This window comes from Eptesicus fuscus, chromosome 19 (assembly GCF_027574615.1).
Source record: "Eptesicus fuscus isolate TK198812 chromosome 19, DD_ASM_mEF_20220401, whole genome shotgun sequence".
NCBI lineage: Eukaryota > Metazoa > Chordata > Mammalia > Chiroptera > Vespertilionidae > Eptesicus > Eptesicus fuscus.
This window is the reverse complement of record NC_072491.1, coordinates 98,708-126,561: the sequence shown is the minus strand read 5'-3', so window position 1 is coordinate 126,561 and position 27,854 is coordinate 98,708. Positions and strand designations below refer to the sequence as shown.

General features: G+C 52.4%; 2 protein-coding genes across 2 annotated transcripts in view; both read right to left on the bottom strand.

Annotated features, from left to right (window-relative positions):
• Positions 1-16,020, bottom strand: part of ARHGAP39 (Rho GTPase activating protein 39) — a 37,820-nt gene extending 21,800 nt beyond the window's left edge. The window contains exon 1 of the mRNA XM_054708612.1: positions 15,898-16,020. The gene's annotated coding sequence lies outside the window, so the exon portion shown is untranslated. The remainder of the gene's footprint in view (positions 1-15,897) is intronic.
• On the bottom strand, positions 1,935-27,854 carry LOC129147059 (zinc finger protein 34-like). The gene is made up of 5 exons (XM_054708729.1): positions 26,941-27,854; positions 26,573-26,744; positions 26,052-26,165; positions 25,671-25,677; positions 1,935-2,112 (listed from the first exon to the last, which is right to left on the bottom strand). The coding sequence occupies exons 1-5, from the start codon at positions 27,088-27,090 to the stop codon at positions 1,935-1,937; spliced, it is 621 nt and encodes a 206-aa protein (XP_054564704.1). The 5' UTR covers positions 27,091-27,854.

Here is a 27,854-nt window from a genome sequence, read left to right as displayed (position 1 = left end):
CCCTCACAGCACAGAGCGCTGGCGAGAAGGAGGAACGCCCAGTCCTGAGCCAGTTTCTCAGGTTCCCGGGCCCTACCCCCGAGCCCCAGCCGGGACCCAGCCCTTGCCAGCCCATGAGAAGGCACCCAGATCCCCCCACCAGCTGGCCCCGGGAAAGCTGCCCACTGCCTCTCAGATGTAGTGCCCTCGGGCATCAGGCAGGGCGCTATGGTGGCAACATGGGTGAAGCACACAACGCAGCCCGACAGGGCAACGCTCCAGAATATTCGATGCCCCTGATTCATGACAAAGAGTGAACTTCTCAAAAGTGTTGTGCTGACTACATACAAACATAGGGAGAAAAAAACAAGAACCTTGACCCAAAACTCAATTCCAGATAAACTGTAGATCTAAATGTCAAAACAAAAAGGCTTTTAGGAAAAACGTAGACAATAACTTTTGTGACCTTCCAGTAGGTAGAGGTGTCTAATAGTCTTTCTGCCCCTCCCTCCCGCCCTCCCTTTGGGAACTCCAATCACACAGACGTCAGCCCTCAGCCAGTTGTCCCACGTTTCCATCATGCTCTTTCTTGCTTTTGATTATTTAAAAGTACTTTTCCTCTCCTTGTTTTAGCGATGATCAGTCTTACTCTTTTGTCTGCAAGTTCACTCATCTTTGCTTCTGCAATGCCTATTCTGCTGCTAATCCCATCCAGTGTGCTTGCATTCAGATAGTTTATTTTAAACTCTAGAAGTCTAATTTGGATTTACTTATTTTTTAGTTAACTGTCTTTACTTCATCATGTCTGTACTTAATGTGTCCAATGTTTCCCTCAGTTTTTGAACGTATGGAATATAATTATAACTGCTTTCAGGACCTTTCTCCTCAGCCTATCATATCAGTCAGTTTTGCGTCAGTTTTGTTTGACTTTTCACTACATTATGACTTGTATTTTTCCTGTTTCTTTCCATGCCTCGTCATTTTTTAAAATATATTTTATTGATTTTTTACAGAGAGGAAGGGAGAGAGAGTTAGAAACATCAATGAGAGAGAAACATCGATCAGCTGCCTCCTGCACACTCCCCACTGGGGTTGTGCCCGCAACCAAGGTACAATGCCCTTGACCGGAATCGAACCTGGGACCCCTCAGTCCGCAGGCCGACGCTCTATCCACTGAGCCACACCGGTCAGGGCGCCTGGTCATTTGTTATTGGATGCCAGACACTGAATTTTACCCTTGGAAGCTGTGTCCTTTTGTGTCCCTTTGGTCTACCCGCCCGGGTCTTCTCTCTGTTGTTTTTCAACGCAGCATATTCTTCCGAGCAGCCCGTCCTCTGAGGACCAATTCGTTTCCGGCCACGTCCCCCATTACCTGCTGTTGCTAACTGGGCTCTCAGGTTTGTAATGTTTTTTGTTTTTCTTTCTTAGCTCTCTCACATTCTCTCCTTTGGTTAATTTGTCTTTTCTTAGAGCTCTTCTCTCTTTATGCATTTTGAATGTTTTTAGTACAGAGACAGTTCTATAAAAAATGTCCTTCTGTCTCCTGGGCTAATCTTCTTCTAAACGTCTTCTCGCCAGCCGTTCCATTGCCTCTTTTCTTCCCTTTCTCTCGTGTCTACCTAAGGGTCCCCCTTGCTGCCCCTGATTACTGCTCATCCCTAAGGAAAGAGACAAGAGTCAGGACAGACTGAAATCCGGTGTGTTGTCCCAGAAGGCTCTATCGCCAAGTTTTCTTACAGGCTCTGCTCTGAAAATGAGTTTCTGGTATATTGGGGCATTTTTTTGTTGCAAAAGACAGAAACCCAGCTCAAATGGAAGACACCATGCCCTGCGCCTCCCTGGGTGAGCCCCAACGGCAGGACTCTCAGGAAGGCCTGCAGCTGCCTCCTGCTCTGCCAGGCTGGCTGCCCTTGCAGGCCGGCTTTCCGTCTGCCACACAGCAGCACCCCATTCCCTCAGGTGCCAACAAGCGAGGTGCGAGGCTTTCTAACGGGCCGGGCCGTCAGGGCCTCGGACACAGTCACAGCTGGTGCTGCCAGGTAGGCGGGGGGAGGGTGACTCCCCAGCAATAGCTCCTTCAGGGTGACCTTGGTCCTGACCCCGAACTCCAGCCGGGACCCAACCCTTGCTAGCCTGCGAGTAAGTCCATGGGAGCCATGGCCCAGGCCACAGAGGCCCTCGTCTCGGCCAGCGGTCGGCAGCTCCACAGCAAGTTGGGGTTTCCCACCTTCTCCCCATTTCCCGAGTGGGGTCTTCTAGAAATGCAGGCGGAGCACCCACCTTCCTCTGGCAGTGCACCGCCCCCCGGCACCATGCCCTGTTCTCCACGCCCACCAGGCCACAAGCCCCTTCTGTCAAGTCCACGTCCCACTGGTACCCCTAAAAGTCCTCTTTGTTCAGCGCAAACTCAGCCCCCTCAAGGCTCAGGCTCTCACTCCTCCCAGTTGGCTGACATCCTCCTCTGACTTAAATCTTGTTCCCTATTTTTCAATCTTGTTGTTCATTTCGGTGAATAAACAAGTGTTGACTCAGCCATGGCTTCCAGAAGGCCCGAGTACCACTCTCACTGCTGTTTTCCCAAGTTCCCCCGTGTGAACAATGAGTGCTCTCAGTCCCACGTCTGCAGGCTGGGCTCTGAGCAGCAGGCACAATGCCCCATTCTGCCAGGCAGGGCGGCTGGCATCTCCGGTCCCCTGCTCCACAGGATGACCGCCCTGACCGCTACAGCTGTGGCCCAGCCCATCATCAAGTCATGGAATCAGCTCGCAGGTTAACATCAGCTTCCAAACCTTCCCGGCCACCCCACAGAGGAAGGATGCGTGTGTGGAACCACATCATCGGGCGGAAAGTGGATCTGACGGTGGCGTTGTCTCTGAAGCACTCGGAGAGCTGCCACCGCAGGGATGGAGCTTGGCTGCTGTCTGGCACCCAAGGTGACAGGACAGGCAGTCAGGACCCCCCCAACCCCTGGGCCATGGCCAAGTCCCCACCATCCCTGCCTTCCTGGACTTCCCTTGCCAACTAAACGGCACCAGGGGTCCCGGTGGGACCAAGAACAAAATATGCGAGTGGTCGGAACAGAGAAGCTGGCCACGAGCAAGGACAGCCGCCCCTCCAGCTGCACGGCGCTGTCCACTGGGCTCGGAGACACGATAGCCGCGACGGCAGGCTCCGTGACAGAGGCGGCAGCCTTCTCAGCCTGCAGGGCTGTGCCCATACACACCCTTTCCAGTGCCTTGAGGGTCAGAGGTCTCCATGCTGCTACGCCCGCCCCACCTTACAGGGCAAACCAGGGGCTTCAGCAGAGGCGCTGGGGCAGCTTGGTGACCTCAGACCCAGGACAGAGGACCTGGTCCCAGGGGAAGGAGAGCTGGCAGCACCTTGCGGCAGATGATGCCGTTCTTATATTGAAGCCCATTGTGATGGTGTAACATCTGACATTAGGATGAGGACGCTGCTTACGACTGCATTCCCAGTGCCTCAACTTCTGCTCAGAGAATCAACAAACACTAAATGGAATCACTGCTGATCTCTTAACAGAAGTCTCCTTTCGAATGAAAACGGTTAGAGAGGAAGGGGGACACACTCAGGCCACAGGGCACCCAGCAGGCCGGCCCTGCCCCAGGCCACAGCTGCTAAAAGGAGAAAATGGGGGTGTTCTCAAGGAAAAGAAGAAAAGTCTTCAACAATGAAACTGACAACACAGAGAAGGCAGTGCCAGGCAGCCGGGCCACCTTCCGGCCCAGGACACCTGGCCTCGGACCGGACGTGAGCGGAATCTGTGCTTTGCAACAGTGGGAACAGAGCCTTCACTGGTGCCCCTCTCTCCCTCCCACCCTGCGTTCAGTGTGTTTGCTTCTTGTGGTTTTATGCTCTGCTTTTGTCCTGCACTTACTTTTAAAATTGTATTTTCAATAAAATAGTTTTTTGTTTTTTAAAATATTTTTTATTTTATTACTTTTTTTGTGTGTTTATCTTCACCCGAGGATATTTTTCCATTGAATTTTTAGAGAAGAGTGGAAGAGAGAGGGAAAGACAGAGAGAAACATCGATGTGAGAGAAACACATCAATTGGTTGCCTCCTGCACGCACCCTGACCAGGGCACAGTCGGGGAGGAAACCGTAACCAAGGTACATGCCCTTGACCAGAATTGAACCCGGGACCCTTTGGTCCACAGGCTGAAGCTATATCCACTGAGCCACACCAGCTAGGGCAATAAAATAGTTTTTAATTTCGATCAGTGGTCATTGCAACTTTTCTCAAAAAGTCCTGAAGCCACCCTAGCCGGTTTGACTCAGTGGATAGAGGGTCGGCCGGCAAACTGAAGGGTCCCGGGTTCGATTCCGGTCAGGGGCACATGCCTGGGTTGTGGGCTCGATCCCCAGTGGGGGACTTGCAGGAGGCAGCAGATCAATGATTCTCTCTCATTACTGATGTTTCTATCTCTCTCTCCCTCTTCCTTCCTCTCTGAAATAAATAAAAATATATTTTTTAAAAGTCCTGAAGCCTACACTTCTCCAGTTCTCAGCTGTTTCCAGGTCACTTCTCACCTGTCTGTGCAGGTCGGGGATAGCCCGCCAGGCTCCTGGGGGTCCCACTGTGGAGACAACGCCTGACCCTCCCCTCCCCTCCCCTATCTTCTGCTCAGTATCTTGTAAGAGTCTTTAAAACAGAACTCACATCACAGCCTCCTGTGGTGGGTTTGCTGCCTATTTCCTGGGAAAGGAAGCTGAGGAGGGTCCTGCACTCTGTCCTGGCCAACACCCCCAAATGCTCCAGGCAGACCCCTCACTTGAAGGAGGCTCATCACCTTGACAGTCAGCCCAGCCCAAGCCTCTCAGATGGACAGCAGAGCGGAGCAGCCCTGAGGGCTCCGAGCCCCCAGCACACAGCACTCGCCTTCCCCGCCCCTCAGCCATGGCTGCCCCTTGGGGACCGGGGCCTCTGGTTACAAGCCCCGCAAGGGGAGGTGGCCAGCCCCAGAACCAGGTGTCAGTCTGAAGAAATGGGGCTCGGCGCCCACTGAGGACCTCGCAGCCCCGACAGTCGCTTGGCACCATGGGCAGTGAATACTCATGAAATTCACTCAGCGTGACAATACCCGCCCTGCTCCCAAGAGCTGCAGGCACAGCACCTCTGTGGACTCCTCCCACCTGGGGCTCCTGGGGCCCCCTGCCCCAGCCTCAGTCTTCCTCCCACAGGTGAGCCAGGAGCGGTCCAGGCCACAGCCTGGCCAGACCTGCCTGTGCCAACTCTGAGCTTCAGTGGGACAGCAGGACGGCCGGCAGGCGAGGAACACGCCCAGAGCACGGGAGGATGCCGGCACCTACACACCATGTTTGAGGGACCCCTAGTCACCATCCGGATCTCTCGCCATCCCCCCATTCCCACGGTGGGAAAGTTCCAGTTGTGAGTGGGTGAAAAGATCCCTGACGCCAACTTCCCACGCTGGCGCTGGAACAGAAGATGCTCTGTGCCGCTGGCGGGCCTGTGCGGAGGGAGACCCAGCCCAGGAAGCGGCAATCTGCTCCTGGAACAGGGCGACGCCCCTCCCGCAGACGGGGTGCTGTGCCCGCTCCTCAGTCCCGAGTGTGAGCACCCACCCAGCCCTGTCCTGTCCCCAGGGCAGCCCCACACCGTCCTACCCACAGGTTGGCAGGTCCGCCTGCACACATTGGGTGGTGCTGACCGTGTGTGTGGACACGTGTATATATGAGCACATGAGAGCATGGTCGACCCTGTGTGGGCATATGTGTGACCAACAGCAGTAGGCCTGACAGGATCCGGAGCAGCCCTCCTTGCGTGCTGCTCCTCAGTCCCTTCCTTGGACACATGCTCCATCGCGTGGCCACCCCTGCACCTGGCCCAGCCTCTGACCTCTCCATGAGCCCCTTTCACACCCATGACCTGGAAGAGGGGATGACTGGAGGGAAGGGAAGGGGCCAACGCATGACAGGCTATCCTGAGATTCCCACAGCCACAGCCACAGCCACAGAGCCCTCGGGTGGAGTTGAGCAACTGGAACAGTAAAGAGCACCTGTCAGAGGCAGGGGCCACCTCCAGGAGGCTGGACCCTCGCATCCTGCTCGAGGTCTGGCACTCTGGAAGGCGGGGCTCCAGAACACAGCCCAGCGCCCCAGTAGGTCCCTGTCCCCCAGGTGAAAGGCCAGCAGACATTTCTCAAGTGCAGTTTGACAATTTCCATGAACATACACACCCACGCAGCTGAGCAGAGCCCACGGAAGAGGCAGCTCATTGCTCACTGGGGGGTGGGGCTGGGGGGTGTGAGCGGCCACGGAAGGTCTGGTCTGTGCCCACATAGTGGGAGCTGAACCCAGGGAGGCTCCTTTTCAGGAAGAGGAGTGAAATGAGGTTGTTTTCAGGTGCAGACCCTGCGAGCATGGAGGGCAGAGGGCCGGAGCTGGAGCCCTGAAGCATGCTCAGTGTTTCACAGGCACAGAAGGCCATTTCTCAGTCAAACCGCACAGGCGGGTCAATTCGATGGGCAGTTACAGAGCTGTTCTCACCTGAAAGGCTCACCAACACCAGAAGAAAGTAAAACAAAACAAACTTTTAATGCAATAAAAGCAGGGCATAAAAATATCAGGAACACAGTCCTGGGCGGGGAGGCTGGGTCTGCACAGGGCCCTGGGGGGGGGGGGTTGGGGGGCTGCACCCTGTGTCTGCAGTGGATCTGGGTGGGGGGGGGTTCTGCTGCCTTGGGGGAGGGGGGCGGCTCCCAGTTACTTGCTGGAGTTTCCAGAAAACTGTTGATGAATCTGAGAAATATTTCACCGGAAGGGCCGAGCAGCAGTGGGAGCCCTCAGCACCTACTGGCGATAAATACCTGGGAGCAAACGTGCCCATTTCTGTCACAATACTGCCAAGAAAGCTTTGACCAGCCTCTAAGAAAGAACAATCACCATATGAGAGTTTAAACTACTTTTAAAAAATGTTAAGTCTGTTGATGAGTTGAGGAGATAGTTCAGAACCTCAGAGGGCAAACATGAAGGAAACCCAGGAGCAGGCATGAGGCCTGGCCAGTAGCGAGGACAGAGCCTGGGACGGGCCAGGGCCAAGCTGCAGGCACCAGGGAGAACCAGGCAGGGTGGGACACAGGGGTCAGGCCTGGGGCAGGACAAAGGTCACCACAATCACAGTGTCCTAAGGTCTCTGAATTGTTGGGAGAAAAGTAAAAATAACAGTTAACCCTTTGCACTCGCTTGCTTTTTTCTCGATTCTTTATTCTAATGCTAACCGTGTCGAGTCACACTAGACATCCGAGTGCAAAAGGTTAAGTTTAGATTCTGATACATGAATTCTGTGTGTTAACCTTTTGCACTTGGATGTCGAGTGTGACTCGACACGGTTAGCATCGGTAGCAGGAATCGAGAAAAAAAGCAAGCGAGTGCAAAGGGTTAAAACATGTGGGGCGGCCCCTGTGGAAGCCAGGACTGAATCCCAATCTAGCAGAGGAGAAAAAAGGGAGAAGAAAAGAGAAGCAATCCAAAAGAAGTTGAGAAAGGAGGAAAAAAGCAACCCGTCCCAAAGGACAAGACACGCAGAATACAGAGACGGCAGAAATAAACTGACAGAAGAACCTTAGGAAACAAAAAGGAGACAAACGTTGTCAGGCAAGATGTTTAAAGCTCCGGACATGTGCTTTACACCCAACACACTGAAAACATAAGGATGTGGGATTCTGAACGTCAGGAAGGGACAAGCTACCCCGACGACAAAGCTGGTGCAGCTCCAGGAATGTGGCCGCCTCGAACAGGACACCCAGCCTAGGAGGCGAGCGTGGGCAGAACCTCTAGGGCAGGAGAGGGGCTCGGCACGCAGGCTTCCTCTCGGGGGCATGCTGTGCTCAGATCCTTGCCCACCATCCATGGAACATTCCTGAAAACTGACTATATGCCAGGGCCTAATGTGAGTTCTCAACCAAAGTCCAAGGATGGGCTGCCCAGCCCCAGTCCCTGTCCACGCGCACACGCTGGCAGATGAGCCACCCACAGAGCCCACGCGAGGCAGCCCGTCGGTCAGCTGGTGTCAGTACGACAGCCTGCTGAGGGGAAAGGGGGGTGCGGTGCCGGCTCCGGAAGCAGCAACCTCGGAGACCAGAAGGCTGACAGACAACATGTGTCACGAGCATGCGAGGCTGCAGCCGCCATCCGAGGGAGCCCAGGCCCCGCGGGGCACGCAGAGCTCCCGGCAGTCTCCCCGGCACCGCCCTGGTCTGCTGACCACAACACTGCACTACGCGGTGAACAGCAGGTCAGCCATGCGCATGTCAGGGTGGGTGTCTGCACTGACGTGTGGGTAACAGCATCACCCCATAAGCAACCACGCAGACAGTGGAGGGGCAGCATTTGGCTTGAACTGGAGCACGACCCCTTACCCCTCAAAGTACCCACAGAGACTCGCCTCTAACCCTACTGCACACAGTGTAACATGCATCAAGAACCACCTATAACACCTACTGTACGCAATGTAATGCACAGCAAGAACCTCCTCTAACACCTACTGTGTGCAGTGTAACGTGCATTAAGGACCACCTCTAACCCTACTGCACGCAGTGTAACGTGCATCAAGAACCACCTCTAACACCTACTGTGTGCAGTGTAACGTGCATCAAGAACCTCCTCTAACACCTACTGTGTGCAGTGTAACGTGCATTAAGGACCACCTCTAACCCTACTGCACGCAGTGTAACGTGCATCAAGAACCACCTCTAACACCTACTGTGTGCAGTGTAACGTGCATCAAGAACCACCTCTAACACCTACTGTGTGCAGTGTAACGTGCATTAAGAACCACCTATAACACCTACTGTGTGCAGTGTAACGTGCATTAAGAACCACCTATAACACCTACTGTGTGCAGTGTAACGTGCATCAAGAACCACCTCTAACACCTACTGTGTGCAGTGTAACGTGCATTAAGAACCACCTATAACACCTACTGTGTGCAGTGTAATGTGCATTAAGAACCACCTCTAACCCTACTGCACACAGTGTAATGTGCATTAAGAACCACCTCTAACCCTACTGCACACAGTGTAACGTGCATTAAGAACCACCTCTAACCCTACTGCACACAGTGTAATGTGCATCAAGAACCACCTCTAACACCTACTGTGTGCAGTGTAACGTGCATTAAGGACCACCTCTAACCCTACTGCACACAGTGTAACGTGCATTAAGAACCACCTCTAACACCTACTGTGTGCAGTGTAACGTGCATTAAGAACCACCTATAACACCTACTGTGTGCAGTGTAACGTGCATTAAGGACCACCTCTAACCCTACTGCACACAGTGTAACGTGCATTAAGAACCACCTATAACACCTACTGTGTGCAGTGTAACGCAGAGCAAGAACCACCTCTAACCCTACTGCACACAGTGTAACGTGCATCAAGAACCACCTCTAACACCTACTGTGTGCAGTGTCACTCGAGGCAAGAGCCGTACAAGCACCATCCAGCGCCTGAGGAGGTGGCAGCTGTGTCTGTCCTCACCTCAGACAGAAAATGGGGCTCACAAGGCAGGACCCCTAGGTCCCACAATGTCTGAACTCATGCTCTGAAGCTCCCGCTGCTCAGCTTCTGTCGCCTCCCCTCCTCTGGAGACCCCTTCCCTAGGCCCTCAGGTGTCTGAGTGCCATCTGCACCCCCACCAGGATGGGCACCGTACCAAGGCGGCAGACACCGCCCTCACTGCTCAAAGTACCAGCTTCTGAACCACTCTGTCCCCAGTGGAGAGAAGCTTCTTGGAAAACACAAGGAAGCAGAAACCAATTGGGGGAGGGGAGAACTGCCTGCTTGTCTATTTCCCCAGATCTCGGCCCCGCCCTTACCCTCGCAGTCAGGTACCTCCCGAGATGCATGGTTCCCTCCCTCCAGCCTCCTCAGTCCTGTGGAGCCTGCTCAGAGCCTGCGTGTCACCTGCTGCTTGGGGGCAGCATCCCGCGCTGCGTGGTGTCCCTCTCACTGCACCCCATGCGCAGCCCCTAACGGGGGAGTCCTGCAGGCACGAGGAGTGCTGGAGGACAGAGCACAGGGCAGTCCACGGGCGGGGCCAGGCAAGGCTGGAGGGCCCTGTGGAGGGGAGGCTGCCAGAGGCAGGGCCTCTGCAGGCCCAGCAGCAAGTCACCTTGGTGGCTCAGGAAAAGGTCCGAGCTTTGGACACACGTTTAGAAGAAATCAGCATAAACAGAAACTCCACTTTCCCTAATCAGTGTGTTTACAGGCAGGAGAGGGGACAGGCAGAGCCAGGCTGAGGTGAACTAGCAGAGATGACTGAGGGGAGGAGAGGGCACTGGTGGCCTGGAGACAGGAAGTGGGGGATGGGCTGAGCAGGTGGGAGGCAGGTACAGGACGGGGTGGTGGGCTGGGGACCGGTCCGGAGCCGCTGCTGTGAACCGTGCAGCAGGTGTTCACTGCGTGTTCACTGCGTCAGAGCTGGTTCAGGGAGACACCACCACACAGGGCGCAGGCAGGGGCACTGTGGTGGGTACGGGGCCTGATTTTAGCTGAAAACTCCACCACACTTTAAACTGAGAGGCATGAGCTGCAGCTCTGACAGCCCACAGCGTGCTGGTGATGACAGTCAAGCCCCCCTACCCCCCCGCCCCACCATGGACACGGCCCAGAAACTACGCAGCCAAACTCACACCACACTTGCCGGTAAACCCTCTTCCCACCAAGACTCTGAAAGCCCCATTCGCGCGTGCCCATCTATGTTGAATGCACCTAGAAAACCACTGGGCTCAGCCATGATTGTCTTCCGACGCCCACAGGCGAGCCCAGATGGCCATACTCATGGACCTGGCCACCGAGGTGGCCGCCAGCACAGGCAGTGAGCGGGGTGGGCTAGAGTGGACAGCAGCTTGCTGTGAGGCTGGACAAGAGTGGTGGTGGCTCACAGTGCACAGGGCTGCCAGGTAGCCATTGCAGGGGAGACCAAGAGCAGACAGAGGTGCCTGGTGCTGACTTCGGCACGTGGGGGCGCCACCTCCCCTTCTGCAACAGCCTTTTCCTGGCCCCCATTTCTTCTCTTACCCATTCAGTGTGCAATTTTAATCTATTTAGCACGTGCACAGACGTCTGCTGGCTGTGCAGGGACCACAGGCCCAGCTCAGATGCCTGGGAGGCAGGAGAACTTCTGGGCTGAAGGAGGGACCAGGACGGGCTCCTGTTAGGACAAGCCCCAGGAGGGTCAGAGGAGCTGAAGGGGCACCTGAGCTTTGCTTTTTGGGGGAGGAAGGAACAGGAGCAGGGCATGGGCTGGAGAGCAGAGCACGGGAGCAGGAAGGAGGGGCGCGATCTCCAGGGCAGGCTCGGGGCCTGCTCCTCGGCACACAGGCCGTGCTGAGCAGCACCTCTGGCCTCAGGCAGCTGATGCCAGTGGCACCTCTCCCAGTCGGGACAACGACAAATGTCTCAGACAAACCACCCCTGAGAACCACAGCTCTGCACACACCCCTGCACAGCGCTGTGGAGGACAGAGGCCAGGGAGCCCACCCAGGAGGCGTGGTCATCGTGCACACGGGGGGACCTGGTACAGCCCCTGCTTGGCAGGGGCCCTGTGACAGGGGAATGATCGGTTGGTAACTGCTTGGAGGTACAATGAGCAACACCCGAGCAATGGGATGCAGCAGTCAGGGGAGAGCCCAGGATGCCAAGCTTCCAGGTAGCCACCGAGCCGATGCCGGTCCCCAAGGTCCCCAAGCACCAGACGCCAGACGTGGAGAGTGCAGGGTCTGAGGAGCCCGAAGGAGGCTGGCTCTAGTGCCCCAGGCTGAGCAGGGAGGGCTGGCTGGCACCTCCTCTCCCCCCAACCCCCTGAGATGGCTCAGAGCATGGAACAGGCTTGTTTTCTCTGGGTGCAGTGGGAGGAGGGGGTCCACAGTATTGTCTCCAACTATCTGCTCAGCCTTTGCCCACAAGAGGGCTGCATGTCCTTACTGCCAGGGGCACTGCCCATTCAAGGAAAGAGGGAGAGCGTCAGTCCCCTCCCCTGTGGGCTGGGGCCGAGGACTGCTTTGGCCCATGGAATCTGAGCTGTCAGCTGAAGCCTGAAGAGACACCGTTCCTGCCACGCTGCCATAAGGTACCATGATCCAAACAAGGGCTGGCCCTAGACCCAGAATGGACTCTCAGAGAAAAGCAAATGAAATGTGAGCAAGAAGTAAATCTGCTGGTGTGAGCCACTGAAATGTTGAGGTAATTTGTCACCTCAGCCTCCTGCTGAGAAAGCTGTCCAATTAAATCCCTGAATCAAATCTCTTCCTTCTCCAAACCGTCCTGCTCACTACTGTCAGGTAGATGTTCCTAAACCATTTTTTCAGGACTTGCCCTGCCCCCTTAGCTAGAGAGCTACAATCTAAAGTCTTTCCCCTGAATTCAAAGATACTCACATTATAATCCTTACTTCCTCTTATTTCTTACAACCTTCTAACCCCACAAACACTCATAACCCAACTTATCTTTGTTCCAACACCAGTTTCTGTTTCAACTAGTCAGTTCTGCCAAAGCACCCACCCCACAGACAAAAAAAAAGTGAAGGCTTCAACAAAACTTTATTTATAAAGACAGGCAGGGGAACTGCCAGTGGCTCTAGTGTACAGACCTGTTTGAAGGGCTCATAGCCTTAATAGGCTTTGCCCTTCTCAAACTTCTTCAAAGAACAGTGTGCCACAGTCTACACACAACTGAGCATAGATTAGAAGTTCAGTTAAAAAGTACCGAATTAATGACACTTAGGAAACATTATAGAATATTGAAAAACATTCCTAATATTCAATAGTACAGTTTTCCCAAAGACTTCAAAAAAAGTAGAAAAAACCCACACCAAATGTTAAGCCAAGAAAAATTCCACCTGATGGAGCATAATAATGACCAATAAGCTCTTTTCACAATACACAAACTGTGTCAAAGATGGGTATGAGTTTCTGAGTTTAGTAGGGAAGCAACTTCTATTAACAGAACTCTCAGACATATGAGGATGAACTTCATTTATGTCACCACCACATTTTGGGGAACAAGATGGCAGTCACTGCTGAGAAACTCAAGTTTCAGGGAAATATAAAACCCTGCAACATGTCTGTCCCAAAAAGCCTGAGACGGGAGCCTGGCAGAAGCAGGAGTGAGCCAGGCAATAGGCCCGGATGAGGAGGTCCATCCCAGAAGATGGAACAGTGCGGCCAGAGGATGGTGTCAGGGTCCAACAGGGCCTCAGGGAGCAGGCCCCAAGGCTGATGGAAGCCACAGCAAGCAGGTCCCGGAGGCAGCAGAGGGGTGTGGATCTACCTCAGGAGCAAGGAAGGCAGAGAAGAAGGGAACTGGAAGCAGGCAGACACTCCAGCTGGGTTCTGCCAGAGGTGTCTCCCTGGCCCAGCGAGCATGGGGCTGTGCTGGCATAGATGCGCAGAGCTAACTTGGGGAGGGAACTGTTAACACTCACAACAAATGACCAAAAGACAACGGGCTGGTGGAAAGGCTCAGCAAAGGGATCTGTGAGCACAGCTAGATGCCTCCCTATGAGCACAGATTACACATTCCCCCCTCCCACCCCCAAAAGCACCAAGAACCTGAAAGAAGCCTAACAAGACACCGAGTCACTGTTATTAAAGTGTTCACGCCAGCACGCATGCAAGAGAAAAGGATAGGATGGACATTTTAAAATTTATCTTGAGATATTTTCAAATTTGCTCACAAAAGCTGTTTGTTACCAGTTGTTCTGAACATTAAATGTTCTCATTATAAATCCCACAAATGCCAAAAGACTACCTAAAGGGGAAGGCCTCCCCCCTAGTCTCAGTATCACACCGATAGAGGAGACAGGCGTAGTGTCTGGGTAAGGCTGAGGTACCTTCCCTCGATCTGAGAAAGAGAGTCATCTCCTTAGGAAATTTCCCACTTTGTTCTGAAGCAAGTTAAGTCTAATTTCTTCCAACAGTTTAGCAACATAGGATGTTACAGCACTGGTATACCCAAGTTCTCACTGTCCATTGCCATGTCCTTACTGTTACTTAAAGTTTGTTAGAAAGTTATCTTTTCTATTTCAAGGATAACACTGTAAAGTATAACAACTATGGCTTAGGTGGCATAACTAAAACAGAAAATTACCCCAAAACTGTTCTAAATCTCATTTCTGTATACAACAATCCTACCAACTCCCAAGGGCTGTAAGAACGAGAGTATCCAGGTGGCTCATCAGAAGCTTTCTTTTTCTAAAGATATTTTAAAAGCAGTTCTATATACATTATCTAAGTCCACGAGACTTGTTCCTTGTGTACCTTCATAAAGACTTGTTTCTTGCCAGGCGTGGCTCAGTGGTTGAGCATTGACCTATGAACCAGGAGGTCATGGTTTGATTCCCAGTGGGGGCACATGCCTGGGTTGCGGGCTTGATCCCCGGTGTGGGGCGTGCAGGAGACAGCTGGTCAATGATTCTCTCTCATCATTGATGTTTCTATCTCTCTCTCCCTCTGCTTTCCTCTCTGAAATCAATAAAAAAATATATTTTTAAAAAGACTTGTTTCTCCACATATGGTCCAATCTTGCCTTTGTAAGAAAAGGGAGCCACTGATGTGATGTTAACACAGAATTAGGAGGGTGAGGCTCGGGGACCAGAGCAAATGCACCTGGAACCACATCTCGGCAGTGATGACATCCTAACTTCTGTGAACACTTACAATGTAGCAAGCACAAAGCGTTTTACAGTTTTTGATTCGATGAGTCCTCATCACCACCCTCTGAGGCCAATATGATTGGTGCTCCCATTTTACAGATGAGGGACCAAAGGCCTTGAGTACAAAGGCAGGCGTCTGACTCCAGAACCCGCCCTCTTCTCCAGCTTCTTGGCAAGAGAGCTGACGAGACAAAGTGCGGGCAGGGAGGCCGGCCGGCTGGCCCCCGTTCCTGCACAGAGCCGGCGTCTGTGGCTCACCCGGTCGGCCAGGACGCTGTACGGAATGAGTCTCCTGGCTTTACAGTCGCACCTCCTATCAGATCTCCTTCCCCTCCCCCAGCGAGGAGCACACCTTGCTCATTGTGAAGGGAGAGCCGCGGATCGGGAACCACCTGCTGTTTGCAGAGGCACCCAGGACGCACAGGGTTCAATTCCCCGCACGGGCTTCAAAGACAAACCCCCTATTGTCTGCCCCGGGGGAGGAACACGAGCCCTGCAACGGCAGGTTTCTGCAGAGGTCACTGGAGGTTTGGTTAACCACTCGGCACTGAGGGATGGCGGGGGGAGGGGAGGGGGCGCCGCATTTTTGCTGGTGAAGGCAGCGCAGCGCCCACAGCAGCTGCTGGTGGGAGCAGCAGGCCACACACCCACAGCTGCCGCGGCCTCGCACCGGCTGCGCGTTGCAGATAAAAAACGTCCTGACCCAAGTCCACGGCCTGCCTCGCTCGCGGCCTCGGCACAAAACGCTCCACCTCCGCCCACTCCGCTCCCGCAACCGAGAGGCGGCCGAGGGAATCCCACTCCGGGGGGCGCCGGGGAGGGAAGGCGAAGCGCCCAGCCTGCCCTGCTGCAGAGGCCGCGTCCGTGGGGCTCGGCGGCCCCGCATCCGCACGCGCCGACCCGGACAAATCCGGCGGCCCCGCACCCGCCCGACGGCAACCCGGAGGCCGCGCCGACGCCCGAACTCGGGCCGCAGCGCCCTCACGCCCACCCGGGCTGGGCGCTCACGCCCACCCACGCCCCCTCACACCCCGTCCAGAGCGGCCCGGGCCCTCGCCTTCCGCGCACCCCGCCCCTGCCGCGCCCGGCGGCGGCCCGTCCGTCCTCCCTCCCCACCCCCCGGTGGCCGCGGCTCCGGATCCTCGCGCGGCCCGGCGGGGGCCGTTGCGCCGGCCTCTCCGCCATTTTCCCGGCCGCGCCGCCCACCGCCCGCGCTCTCACCTGCTGGCCGCGCGCGGGCCGCGCCGACACAGCCCCTCATCCCGGCCCGCGCGCCGCGCGTGAGATGCCTGCGGCTTCCCCGCCGCCGCCACCGCCCGGTCCGCGTCCGCGTCCGCCGCCGCCGCCGCCTCCACCGGCCCAGTGCGCCGCGGCCGCGCGTCCTCCCGTCACCAGCGCAACCCCCCGCCTCCTGCCCCGCCCCCGCGCCGCCCGCGCCTGTCGCCAGGGGGCGCTGCCGCCAGTCCCCTGCGCGTGCGCATGCGCGTGCGCCAGCGCGCGGCATGTCGGGAGCTGGGAGCGCCGGAGGCCGGCTCCTCCCTCGAGGCCAGCGCGGGGGCGGGTCCCGAGCCGCGGTTTGCACCCCGGGCTCAGTCTAGTCGTCGGTCCCCTCCGAGCTGCCCTACGGGAAATCCCAGCAGCCGAAGCCGTCGGGCAGGAGCGGGATGAGCGTCCAGGGATGTTCCCGCGATTGTCTGGAGAGAGCAGCCCGGTACCCTCGGACCTGTGCTTCCGTCACACGTGAACTTTCCGGACCTGGCCCCCCACCCTCCCCGAGCCTAGCCTCCTTCCTCAGGGACTGCGCCCTCCCGAGCCAGCGGTCCTCACCGTCCCACCCCCACCCCACCCCCACCCAGTGCAGAGTCTCTCCAAATGACGCATCTCTGTTCCCACTTCCTGTGTGAGCCTGTCCACTCCTGGACACAGAACCCTGTCTTCACCTGCTGGTCTCCACCTGCCGCTGCTGGGGTGCGGGGGAGGGGGTGGTTGCGGGGGGCGGGGGGGCGGTTTAGACTACCGACCCAGGACTCGGTCTCCTTTTTCTTGCTAGAAATGGCTCAATAGACTCTTTTAAAAGGCTTTCAGCCCAGAAAGTTAAAATTTTTACTTTACACCTGTAATTTGTTAATCGGGACAGTCTGCGTCCTCCATGTCTGTCATTTTGTCTTCTTGCTCTGTCATCTTAGCTCTTGGTAATTGCTCACCTTCATCTTTACTGGTACGCCCTTCAGCACTTTCTAATCTGCATTTAGCCTGAATTGGAAGCTGAGCAGCCTGACACTCTCGCACAACAGGACGCCGAAGCCCACACCACTCAACCCGTGGCCACACCCTGGATCCTGTCCCCACAAGAAACTGCAGAGGGCTGAAAGCTCAATTTCTAATGCCCTGGGTTGAGTTCCGTGTCCTGTCCTGCAGTTCGTCCCTTCCCTGTGACCCAGCATCTGACTTCTCCCATACACATGGTCAGGTGGTCTCTGCTCTCCTTTCCGGCTGCCTCTCCGTCCTCCCCACCAGAGAAAACCCGACTGGGTGAAGGCAAGCACTCTCCATCATTACCACTGCAGACAGCCAGGCTGGCTGGCTTCACTTTAAATGTAAACTAGCACTTTGCAGCAATCTTATGTTTCTCCAGGACGGTGTCTTCCACTCTCCAAAGTGACCATCTGAATTTCTCAGGCCTCAGTAGTTGAGCCTCCCTGATGAGGAGGCCCAGCCACATCCTAACCCGCCCCTTCACCTTTCCAGTTCCTAATGCAGTCCCTCCCCTGGTGATGTGGTACCCACTCCCCGTACCGCTGTCAAAAATTGTGCTCAGCCCCACAGGCCTTGCTCAGTGGTTACACATCAACCTATGAACCAGGTCACAGTTCCATTCCAGGTCAGGGTACATGTTGGGGTGTGGGCTTGGTCCCGTGGTGGGCATGCAGGAGGCAGCCCATCTATGATTCTCATCATTGATGTTGCTATCTCTCCCTTCCTCTCTGAAATTAAAATGTTTAAAAAATTGTGTCCAGCCACCTCCTCTCCTGAGTCATGTTTTTCTTTCCAACCTGCACCAATGCTTACATCAGGCACGAGAGGAACAACACTCGGGCCCTCTAGGACAGTGGTCGCCAACCGGTGGCCCGTGGACCACTGAGGTCCATGAGGTTCGAAAGGTTGGGGACTGCTGCTCTAATTCACCCACATGCTTTACTAACAAAACAAGCAAGAAGACACTGTATCAGTGCTCCACATTCATGCATTGCCTTCAACTGACAAGGTGATTTCATTAGTTTTTCTTGCTTCTCTCCTTCCTTGCTTCTTCCTCTCTTCCTTCCCAAATATGTCTGAAGCATCTATCTGTATCATGTTGTGGAGATAGAACGGTGTCCAAGAAAATCCTCTGACAACAAATAACTCCAGGTGTAATGGAGAACCAGGTAGAAAGTGAACTAAAAATAAGCATGAGCTGTGATACAATGTGGGTATGAGAGTTGTGCTATGAGGCCCAAGCGTGGGAGACTTACTTTTCCTGAAGGACATACATTATGTGGGGCAGGTATTTTTATTCCCATTTTAGAGCTGAGGGAAAAGTCCACAGAATAAGCCCAACACAGAAGAAAAAAGGCCTGCAGACCATTCCACACAGAAAACCCACACTGGGGTTGGCCAAGCCCACATTTGGAAGAGGTTCTGTGCTTAAGAATTTTTATTAACAGGAGAGGCAGAACATGAGCAGGTGGAATAAGTCAAGCAAATCCAAGGACAAATGTTAAATCTAATGCAGAAATGACCCCAAATTCCCTAAGACAACACAGGGAGGGTGGGAGCAGAGATTGAGGAAGAGACTTGAAGGGGTTATATTAGACTTGGCCTGGAGGGGATGAAGAGTGAGTTCGACAGCCCTGGCTTGTTTGGCTCAGTGGATAGAGCGTCAGCCTGTGGACTGAAGGGTCCCAGGTTCAACAATTCCGGTCAAGGGCACGTGCCTGGGTTGTGGGCTCAATCCCCAGCAGAGGGCCTGCAGAAGGCAGCTGATCAATGATTCTCATCATTGATATTTCTCTCTCCATTCCTCCCTGAAACCAATGAAAGTATATAATAATAATTTTAAAAAAAGAGTGGGTTAGACAAAAACATTTCTCCGGGCAGTCTCAGCATTGAGTCAGGATGCAGGATGCTCGCACCATGGAGATGAACTGGACCAGTGTTTCTCAAACTTCCCAGTTAAACTCTTTAGGCAGTTAAACATAAGCTTACCATGTAGCCCACTCTCTGTGACCCAAGAGAATGGAGAAGTTAGATCCACAAAATGGCCTGTCACAAATGCTTACAGCAGCTTTACTCATACTTGCAGCTTTATTCATACTTGCTCCAGACAGAGCAACCCAAATACTCTTCAGTAGGGAATGGGTAAACTAACTGCCTCCTCTGTACAATGGATGCTACTGGGCAGTAAAGAAGGGAGAACTACTGGCACACACATCACGATGAATCTGTACTTAAAACAAAGAAGCCAGATTCAAAAGGCTACACAGTGACTGATTCTGAAAACATGAGACGTTTGTGAATCGCCCAATGCAGAACAAGGTTCGTGCCACGACTGAAGCCTCTGCTGTGTCCATCACACACAGAGTGTTTCTCTCCAGTGGGCATCTGTCCATGTGGCCTAAGGCTGGAGCCAGGAACAAAGGCTGAACCACACTTTCTGTAGGCATGAGAGCTCCCTCCAGTATGAACTCTCTGATGCTGAGTGAGGGTTGACCTCCGGCTGAAGGCTTTCCCACAATCACTACACTCATAGGGCTTCTCTCCAGTATGAACTCTTCGGTGTAGGGCAAGTTGTGAGCTCTGACTGAAGGCTTTCCCACATTCAATGCACTGGTAAGGCTTCTCCCCAGTGTGAACTCGTCGATGCTGAACAAGAGTTGAACTCCGGCTAAAGGCTTTGCCACACTCATCACAAATATAGGGCTTCTCTCCCGTGTGGATCCTTACATGTTCAGTGAGGTGAGAGTTAAAACCAAAGGCTTTGCCACACTCATTACAAACATAGGGCTTCTCTCCAGTGTGCACCCTGTGGTGGAGAAAAAGGCTTGAGCTCTGACTGAAGGCCTTCCCACACTGGTCACATACATGGGGCTTCTCTCCAGTGTGGATCCTCTGGTGCTGAATAAGGCTTGAACTTCGACTGAAGGCCTTCCCACACTGATCACACCCGTGCGGTCTCTCGCCAGTGTGGATTCTCTGATGCTGGGTTAACTGCGGGCTCTGGCTGAAGCCTTTTCCACATTCATTGCATTTGTATGGTTTCTCTCCTGTGTGAATGACTCGATGTTGAATAAGACTTGAACTACGACTGAAGGCCTTCCCACATTCACTACACCTGAAAGGTTTTTCTCCAGTATGAAGTCTCCGATGGAGAACTAGGTGGGAATTGAGACGAAAAGTCTTCCCACATTCATTACATTTAAATGGTTTACTTCCAGTGTGAACTTGATGGTGCAAAATTAGGCCTGAGCTGAGAGCAAAGGCTCGCCCACACTGACCACATTTATAAGGTTTTTCTCCGGTGTGACTTCTCTGATGTCTAGTTAGGTCTGAATTGTATTTGAAGGTTTTGCTGCATATTTCACATGTAAAAGCTCTCTCTCCTGTTTTATTTCTTTGAAGTCTAACAGCATTTTGATTCAGATTCAAGTTTCCATCAAAGGTACCACCTTCCTGGGTTCTTTCTCCTGGAGACCTTTCCCTGCACATGGCAGTTTCTTTCCTAAAAACTCTCTTGTGAAGATGAAGTTTCTTGAAACTCTGGCCAACAGAATCCCACATGTGTCCTTCTACTTTATCCTCAGGTTCCCAAACTCCCTGCAACACAGGTGCCTGTTGATTGCACCCTGAGAATCTGCTTGATATCCCTTCTGGGGTTTTTACTTCTTCAGAGCATTTCTGGTTTAGAATGGACAGGTCTTTCTTGGTCCCAATCTCAAAATCTGTTACATAAAAGCAGAAAGGCACTATTGAAGAAAACCATCCATTAGGGATAATATCCATAATGTGCCAAAAAGCAGCCATAAAGCATTCTGTAAAAGATAAATATAGCCCTAACCAGTTTGGCTCAGTGGACAGAGCATTGGCCTGCGGACTGAAGGGTCCCAGGTTCAATTCTGGTCAAGGGCATGTATCTTGGTGGCGGGCACATCCCCAGTAGGGAGTGTGCAGGAGACAGCTGAATTAATGTTTCTTCCTCATCAGTGTTTCTAACTCTCTATCCCTCTCTCTCTCCCTTCCTCTCTGTAAAAAATCAATAAAATATATATTTTTAAAAAGATAAATATAGGTGACAAGCAGAATTCAGAAGTAAAGATGACCAGTCCACAGGTTAAAAATATTTAGGTTCATTAGTAATCAAAGGAATGAAAATTAGAACAAATTATAATTTTTCACCTATCAAATTGGCAAATTAATCCATTCAGCAAATATTTAGGCCAGACATGTGTTAGGTAAGGAATATAACAAGAAGGCAAATACAGCCTCTGACCTCCTGAGGCTTATATATTATTCAGGTATATAGGCAATAAAGCAAGTTTTTAACAAGGATGATAAATCACGTGACAGGGAAACTATACAGAAATGTGGGAAATACAGCATGGTCTCCAAGCCGGTCTACATGGTTACAGAAGACCTCTGGGAGGAAGTGGTTTCAGCTAGAGCCTGAAGATGACACAGTTAGCAATGGCAGACAAGGCCCTGGATGTGACGTGTGACAGAATCCATCAAATTCAAGAATCTCACTGTGGCGGCAGCAAGAAGTATGAGGGGAGAGTGGCAAGATGGGACAGGGAATGGTCATGAGGGCACCAACACAAGCTCAAGAACCTTAGACTTGCCCTGGCCAGATGGCTTGGTTTGAGTGTTGTCCCGTCCACCAAAAGGTGGAGGGTTCAATTCGTCATCAGGGCACATACCCAGGTTGCAGGTTTGATCCCCAGTTGGGGCACGTGCTGAAGTCAACTGATTGATGTGTTTCTCTTACATCAATGTTTCTCTCTCTCTCTCCCTTCTTCTCTCTAAAATCAATTCAAACAAACAAAAGAAAAACCGTAGGCTTTATTTTAAGTACTTAAAAAATAATGATATCCAGTGTTGATGAGAATTGAAGAAACAATCCCTGCCTATTACATGCAGGTGTTACACATAATTCTGAGGGGGGAGGCAATTCCGTTTATATAAAGTTCAAAACAAAACCTAGTGGTTACCCTGGAGGTACCAATGATCAGTGATTGGAGGGTCAGGAAGGGGGCTTCCATGCTGCTGATAACATTGTTTCTTATCTGGTGGTTATGTGTCCACATTCAATTTATGAAAATCCAGTAAGCGCTACAGCTACAAATGGTGTGATTTTATGTATGTACGTTATTTTTCAATAAAAAGTATTTTTTGATATATTTTAAAAAGTGATTTGAGAGAGAAAGTGAGAGGGAAAGAGAGATAGTAACACCAATGATGAGAATTATTGATTGCCTGCCTCTTGCACACCCCTCACTGGGATCAAGCACCACAACCCCGGCATGTGGCTTGACTGGAATTGAACCTGGGACCATTCAGTTCTCAGGCCAATTCTCTATCCATTGAGCCAAACCGATCAGGGCAATAAAAAGTGTGTTTTTAAAGGAAAAAATAGTATTTTGTCCTGGCTATAATATAAAGAAAAAAATGAAAGTTTTACATACACACATATATATGTATATATACACACATATATACAGGTATGTACATAAACACACACACACACACACACACACATATATATATGGAGAGAGAGAGAGAGAGAGAGAGAGAGAGAATCTAAAGTAGCATGGAAAAATATCCAATACCTATTTTTTTCTATAGTCTCCTTTTAGGAATCAAACAAAACTCCTGTTAAATTCTACTTCCTCCCTGATGTCTCATATTAATGTAATGAGAGTTTTAAAAATAGATTTCATGCTGTTGTACACATATTACCCTTTTCTTTGGGACATTTGGTAAAAACGTTCCACTGTTGACATGTTCTCAACTCTACGGGGACAGAACTGCTTACATCCATGTGGGTGACCTCACCCACTGTCATCGGTGTTATGACAGACCCAGCAGAACCAGAATCCACTGAAATGTGCCAAAACAGAATCCAGAAAACAACAGAGATAAGTGAACAGACAGAGCTTCCCACACCTGGCTGCCAGGGCCTTCTGGATGATTGCAGAAAACAGAGGCAGGGGTGAGGCTCTGCTGCCTCCCAGAGGTCATCTGTGGTAGGACAACATGTATAAAATAAATCACTAGAGATGGTGACAAAGGAAGACCAGCCCAAGGATGCTAACAAGGTCACTGCAACCACAGCCCAACAAGAGTCCATGTGCAGGTTCGCTGCTGGAGCTAGAACGGCAAGCTCTGAGGACACATTAATGCTGAGAAACATCCTCTCCTTCGACACTCACCAGGTTCTTCCTGGCACCCGTCACCAACAGACTTAGAGGTAATTACTTCTAAAGTAAGGCAACTGCCCTACGTGGTGGATAGAGTGTCAGCCTGGTGATTGAAGGGTCCTAGGTTCGAATCCGGTCAAGGGCACATGCCCAGGTTGTGGGCTCCATCCCAGTAGGGGGCATGCAGGAGGCAGCCGGTCAATGATTTTCTCTCATCATTGATGTTTCTATCTCTCTCCCTCTCCCTTCCTCTCTGAAATCAATACAAATATTTTTTTAAAGTAAAAATAAAAAATAAAGCAAGGTAACTGTGTTCACTACTCCTCCTCTGCATGAAAAAACCTCATAGAAACAGAACCACCTTTTCCCATCAAACTGAAAGGAAAACTCTGTGGGGGCTGCCCAGTCAGGGGTGCCATCGCACCCACACTATATATCCTGGGCAGCCCTTTCTCTCACCTCCCCAGACAGGACTTCAGGTTCCTAAATGAGGACTCTTCTCATGAGCACTGTGGGGAGCTGACACCACATTGGGCATTCCGTTCATATCATGACACTAACCACACAGAACAGCCTAATACCATTGCAAATTTAGAATAGCACAACCAATACTTTAGTCAAATTTACAACAAAACAGTGGCTTTTAGAATCATGTTGTTTTTATTGTTTTTTAAATATATTTTTATTGATTTCAGAGAGGAAGGGAGAGGGAGAGATAGAAACATCTATGATGAGAGAGAATCAACAATGAGTTGCCTCCTGCATGCGCCCCCACTGGAGATTGAACCCACAAACCGGGCATGTGCCCTTGACTGGAATCAAACTTGGGACCCTTCAGTCCGCAAGCCAACGCTCTACCCACTGAGCAAAACCAGCCAGGAGAGAATCATGTTTTTTTTATTTATTTTTTTAAATATATATTTTATTGATTTTTTTACAGAGAGGAAGTGAGAGGGATAGAGCGTTAGAAACATCGATGACAGAGAAACATCGATCAGCTGCCTCCTGCACACCCCCCACTAGGGATGTGCCCGCAACCAAGGTACATGCCCTTGACCAGAATCGAACCCGGGACCCCTCAGTCCGCAGGCCAACGCTCTATCCACTGAGCCAAACCGGTTAGGGCCAGAATCATGGTTTTAAAAAACAATTCAGTTCTTAATTTATCTCTAGCAACAAAAGGCATGCATGTGCTCAATAGCATATACTGCACACTCAGGGAGTCCTCTGAGTCATGGGATGTATTTTTATCTTGATAGAGATTTGGTTGACGTAGTTGTGTCTGTTAAAACTCAGCAACTTGCCCTAACCAGTTTGGCTCAGTGGATAGCGCGTCGGCCGCAGACTGAAGGGTCCTGGGTTCGATTCTGGTCAAGGGCATGTACCTTGGTTGCGGGCACATCCCCAGTAGACGGCGTGCAGGAGGCAGCTGATCGATGTTTCTCTCTCATAGATGTTTCTAACTCTCTATCCCTCTCCCTTCCTCTCTGTAAAAAATCAATAAATATATATATATATATATATATATATATATATATATATATATTTTAAATATATTTTATTGACTTTTTACAGAGAGGAAGGGAGAGGGATAGAGAGTTAGAAACATCGATGGGAGAGAAACATCGATCAGCTGCCTCCTGCACACCTCCTACTGGGGATGTGCCCGCAACCAAGGTACATGCCCTTGACCAGAATCAAACCTGGGACCTTTCAATCCGCAGACTGACGCTCTATCCACTGAGCCAAACCGGTTAGGGCAATAAAATATATTTTTTAAAAAAACCAAAAAAACCCAACTCAGCAACTTTATGTTACTAGAGGTAAATTCTATCCAAACAGGAAATGCTGGAGAAAATTTTGGAGAAAGGTTGAGGGTGGAAAATTAATACAAGTAATTGAAGACCTAGGGTACTAACAAAGGTGAGGATAAGAGTGATGATGTGTTATGTGCTTTGACAACTGACCAAAAATGGGAGGATAATGGGTAGAGAAAGCAGATCACGTCACAGGTCATCTCAGCAGCTGGGAGTCACAGATGGCACTTAGTGCTGACAAGTCAACTAATAAAAGTATGTTCAACAGAACAAGGTAATCATGTAAAAAAACACTATTGACTAAGATCAGGAGATGCAGAAGAAAAAGGATAGAAGTTTGTAAAATAGGTAGACAACCAATAGCTACTGTCTAGAGGAGGAAGATAGAAAGGCTATTATATAAAGAAGAAATGAAGCTGTTATACAGGTTTAGCATAGACGTAATTACTAAATGCAAACTTCCCTAATAACCGGAAGAACTGTGTATTTTTATTTTTTTTATTTTTATTTTTAAAATATATTTTATTGATTTTTTTACAGAGAGGAAGAGAGAAGGATAGAGAGCTAGAAACATCGATGATAGAGAAACATCTATCAGCCACCTCTTGCACAACCCCTCCTGGGGATGTGCTCGCAACCAAGGTACATGCCCTTGACCGGAATCAAACCCGGGACCTTTCAGTCCACAGGCCGACGCTCTATCCACTGAGCCAAACCGGTTTCGGCAAGAACTGTGTATTTTTAAAAGGAAAGCAAACAAATCAGTAAAATGAAAGCTGTTAAAACAGGCACACATGCCCTATCTGGTTTGGTTCAGTGGATAGAGCCGGGTTCGAATGACCGGGTTCGATTCCGGTCAAGGGCATGTACCTTGATTGCAGGCAAATCCCCAGTAGGGGGTGTGCAGGAGGCAGCTGATCGATGTTTCTCTCTCATCGATGTTTCTAACTCTCTATCCCTCTCACTTCCTCTCTGTAAAAAAATCAATAAAATATATTTTAAAAAAACAGGCACACATGTCTGCAGGAGTACACAACGCTGTTCAGACTGCCCCCAGGAGCCCATGGAAGTAGCCCATCACCTAACCAGCCCCACCTACTCTCACCTGTGCTGCAGCTGTTCAAGGGCTCCGGTTCCTCAGCTCCCATGAGATCCAGCACCCACAGCTCTTCACCTTGCTCCAGCTGGGAGATCAGCTCCGGCTTAGGGACAGGGAGTCCTGTTGAGGTGAGGGCACTGGGTGAGCTGGAACAGAGCACTGCCCACTGCATCTTCCAGGCCAGGTGAGAAGTATAGTTTCCCAGGAGGCCTCCTGCTTCTCCACACCGCCAACCGAGGTGGGAGAGGGGCAGGGGTCACAAAATGTGTGTGTTGGTGGAGTGGAAGGGGCTGGTCAGGAACAGGGTCTGAGAGTGAGGCTGAAGGAGAATAACTCATCCGTTCTCCTGCCCCTGGGTACACAGGTGGGCACGGGCATGCAGAGTGAAGTCTGGAATTGGGAGCCAGGCAGAGACCATACTGGTACCTGGGGACAAGAGGTAGGACCCTCCCCTTTGGGCTCCGAAGTTTGAAAGCAGCCCCCGAGCTCCCCGGGGGCCCACACCACAAGCCCAGGGAGAACCGCACCCAGTGAGGCCACGTGCCCGTAGTTCTCCAGCATCACATCCCTGTACAGTGCCCGCTGGTCTGAGTCCAGCTGCTGCCCCTCCGCGCGAGAGAAGTACACGGCCACGTCCTGGAAGGTCAGCGGCACCGCCTCCTGTAACGACAGGTGGCCGCTGCCCTGGGGCTGCGCCCACTGGGCACACCTGCTGCGCTCAGCCTGAGGACCAGCGGGCCACAAGGACCCGGCTGAGTTCCCAGAGTCCCTATCCCTGGGGAGGGTGTGAGTCCAATCCCAGAGCCCTGTCCTTGGGTGCCAGGGATGCCCGGCTTCTCCAGGAGCTGGGCTCACCGCACCAGAAAAGGGAAGGCAGGGAGGAAAGTGAACTCACCTGGGGCGCTGGAAGCCCGAGTGCATCTGCCATCCTGGGGGAGCAGGATCTGAAGGAAGACTCAGGACCTGAGGGGGGCTGCCCTGGCCTGGGCCTCCAACGCTCACCCTCGGAGGGAGGGGACCCACACTCAGACCCACTCAGTGTCATTACATCACTTCATTAACTTCCAGGGCCCAAGGGGTGTGAGGGTGGACAGGTGAAGGGTGGCATTAGTGGGTTCCTGGAGTGGCCCCCTGGGGCCACAAGTACCTTCTCTTATAGAAGTTGCTGGTCAGAGGCAGGTCACCCTGCAGCAGGACTCAGCGCGGGCCTGACTGCCCGGTTACACGGAAAATCAATAGAACTGGCAGTGCCAGAATCCAGGTGGGGCCGGGAGCTGAGGGGTGAAAGCTGGTCACTCCAGTGGTCCGGTTTCCGGGCCCACCTGGGGTAGAGCCGCATCTGGCACAAGGCGTGCAGCCCCATCCGCCCCCACCCACAGGGTGAGAGACCCAGGACGCAGCCAGAAGCTCGCCGCCCTTGTCACCCCTTCGTCCCCAGCCTCCTGGGTCGCCTCCCATATCCTCGCCGCCCCTCAGGCCAAGCGGAGGTCCTCATTCTCCCAAGTCTCCCCGGTGGCCTCCTCCGGCCCGCGAGCTCTGGCAGCCCAGAGTTGCAGACACCGCCCGACGCTTCCACCGCACGCCCGAGCCGGTCGGAGCCGACCTTCCGCCGGGCAGGTCACTTAAACCTCCGCGCCGCCGTCCCAGCCTGTCGTCGCGACCTCGGGTGAAACCTCCCGAGTCTCCGCCAGGGCACCTCGGTCCGCTGGGCCTTCCCACGCCTCCCTTCGAACCCGCCCACTCGGCTGGCCCTTCCACAGTCCGCAGTCGGCCCCAGCGGCTCCCGCCCGCACTCGCAGCCGGCCCTGG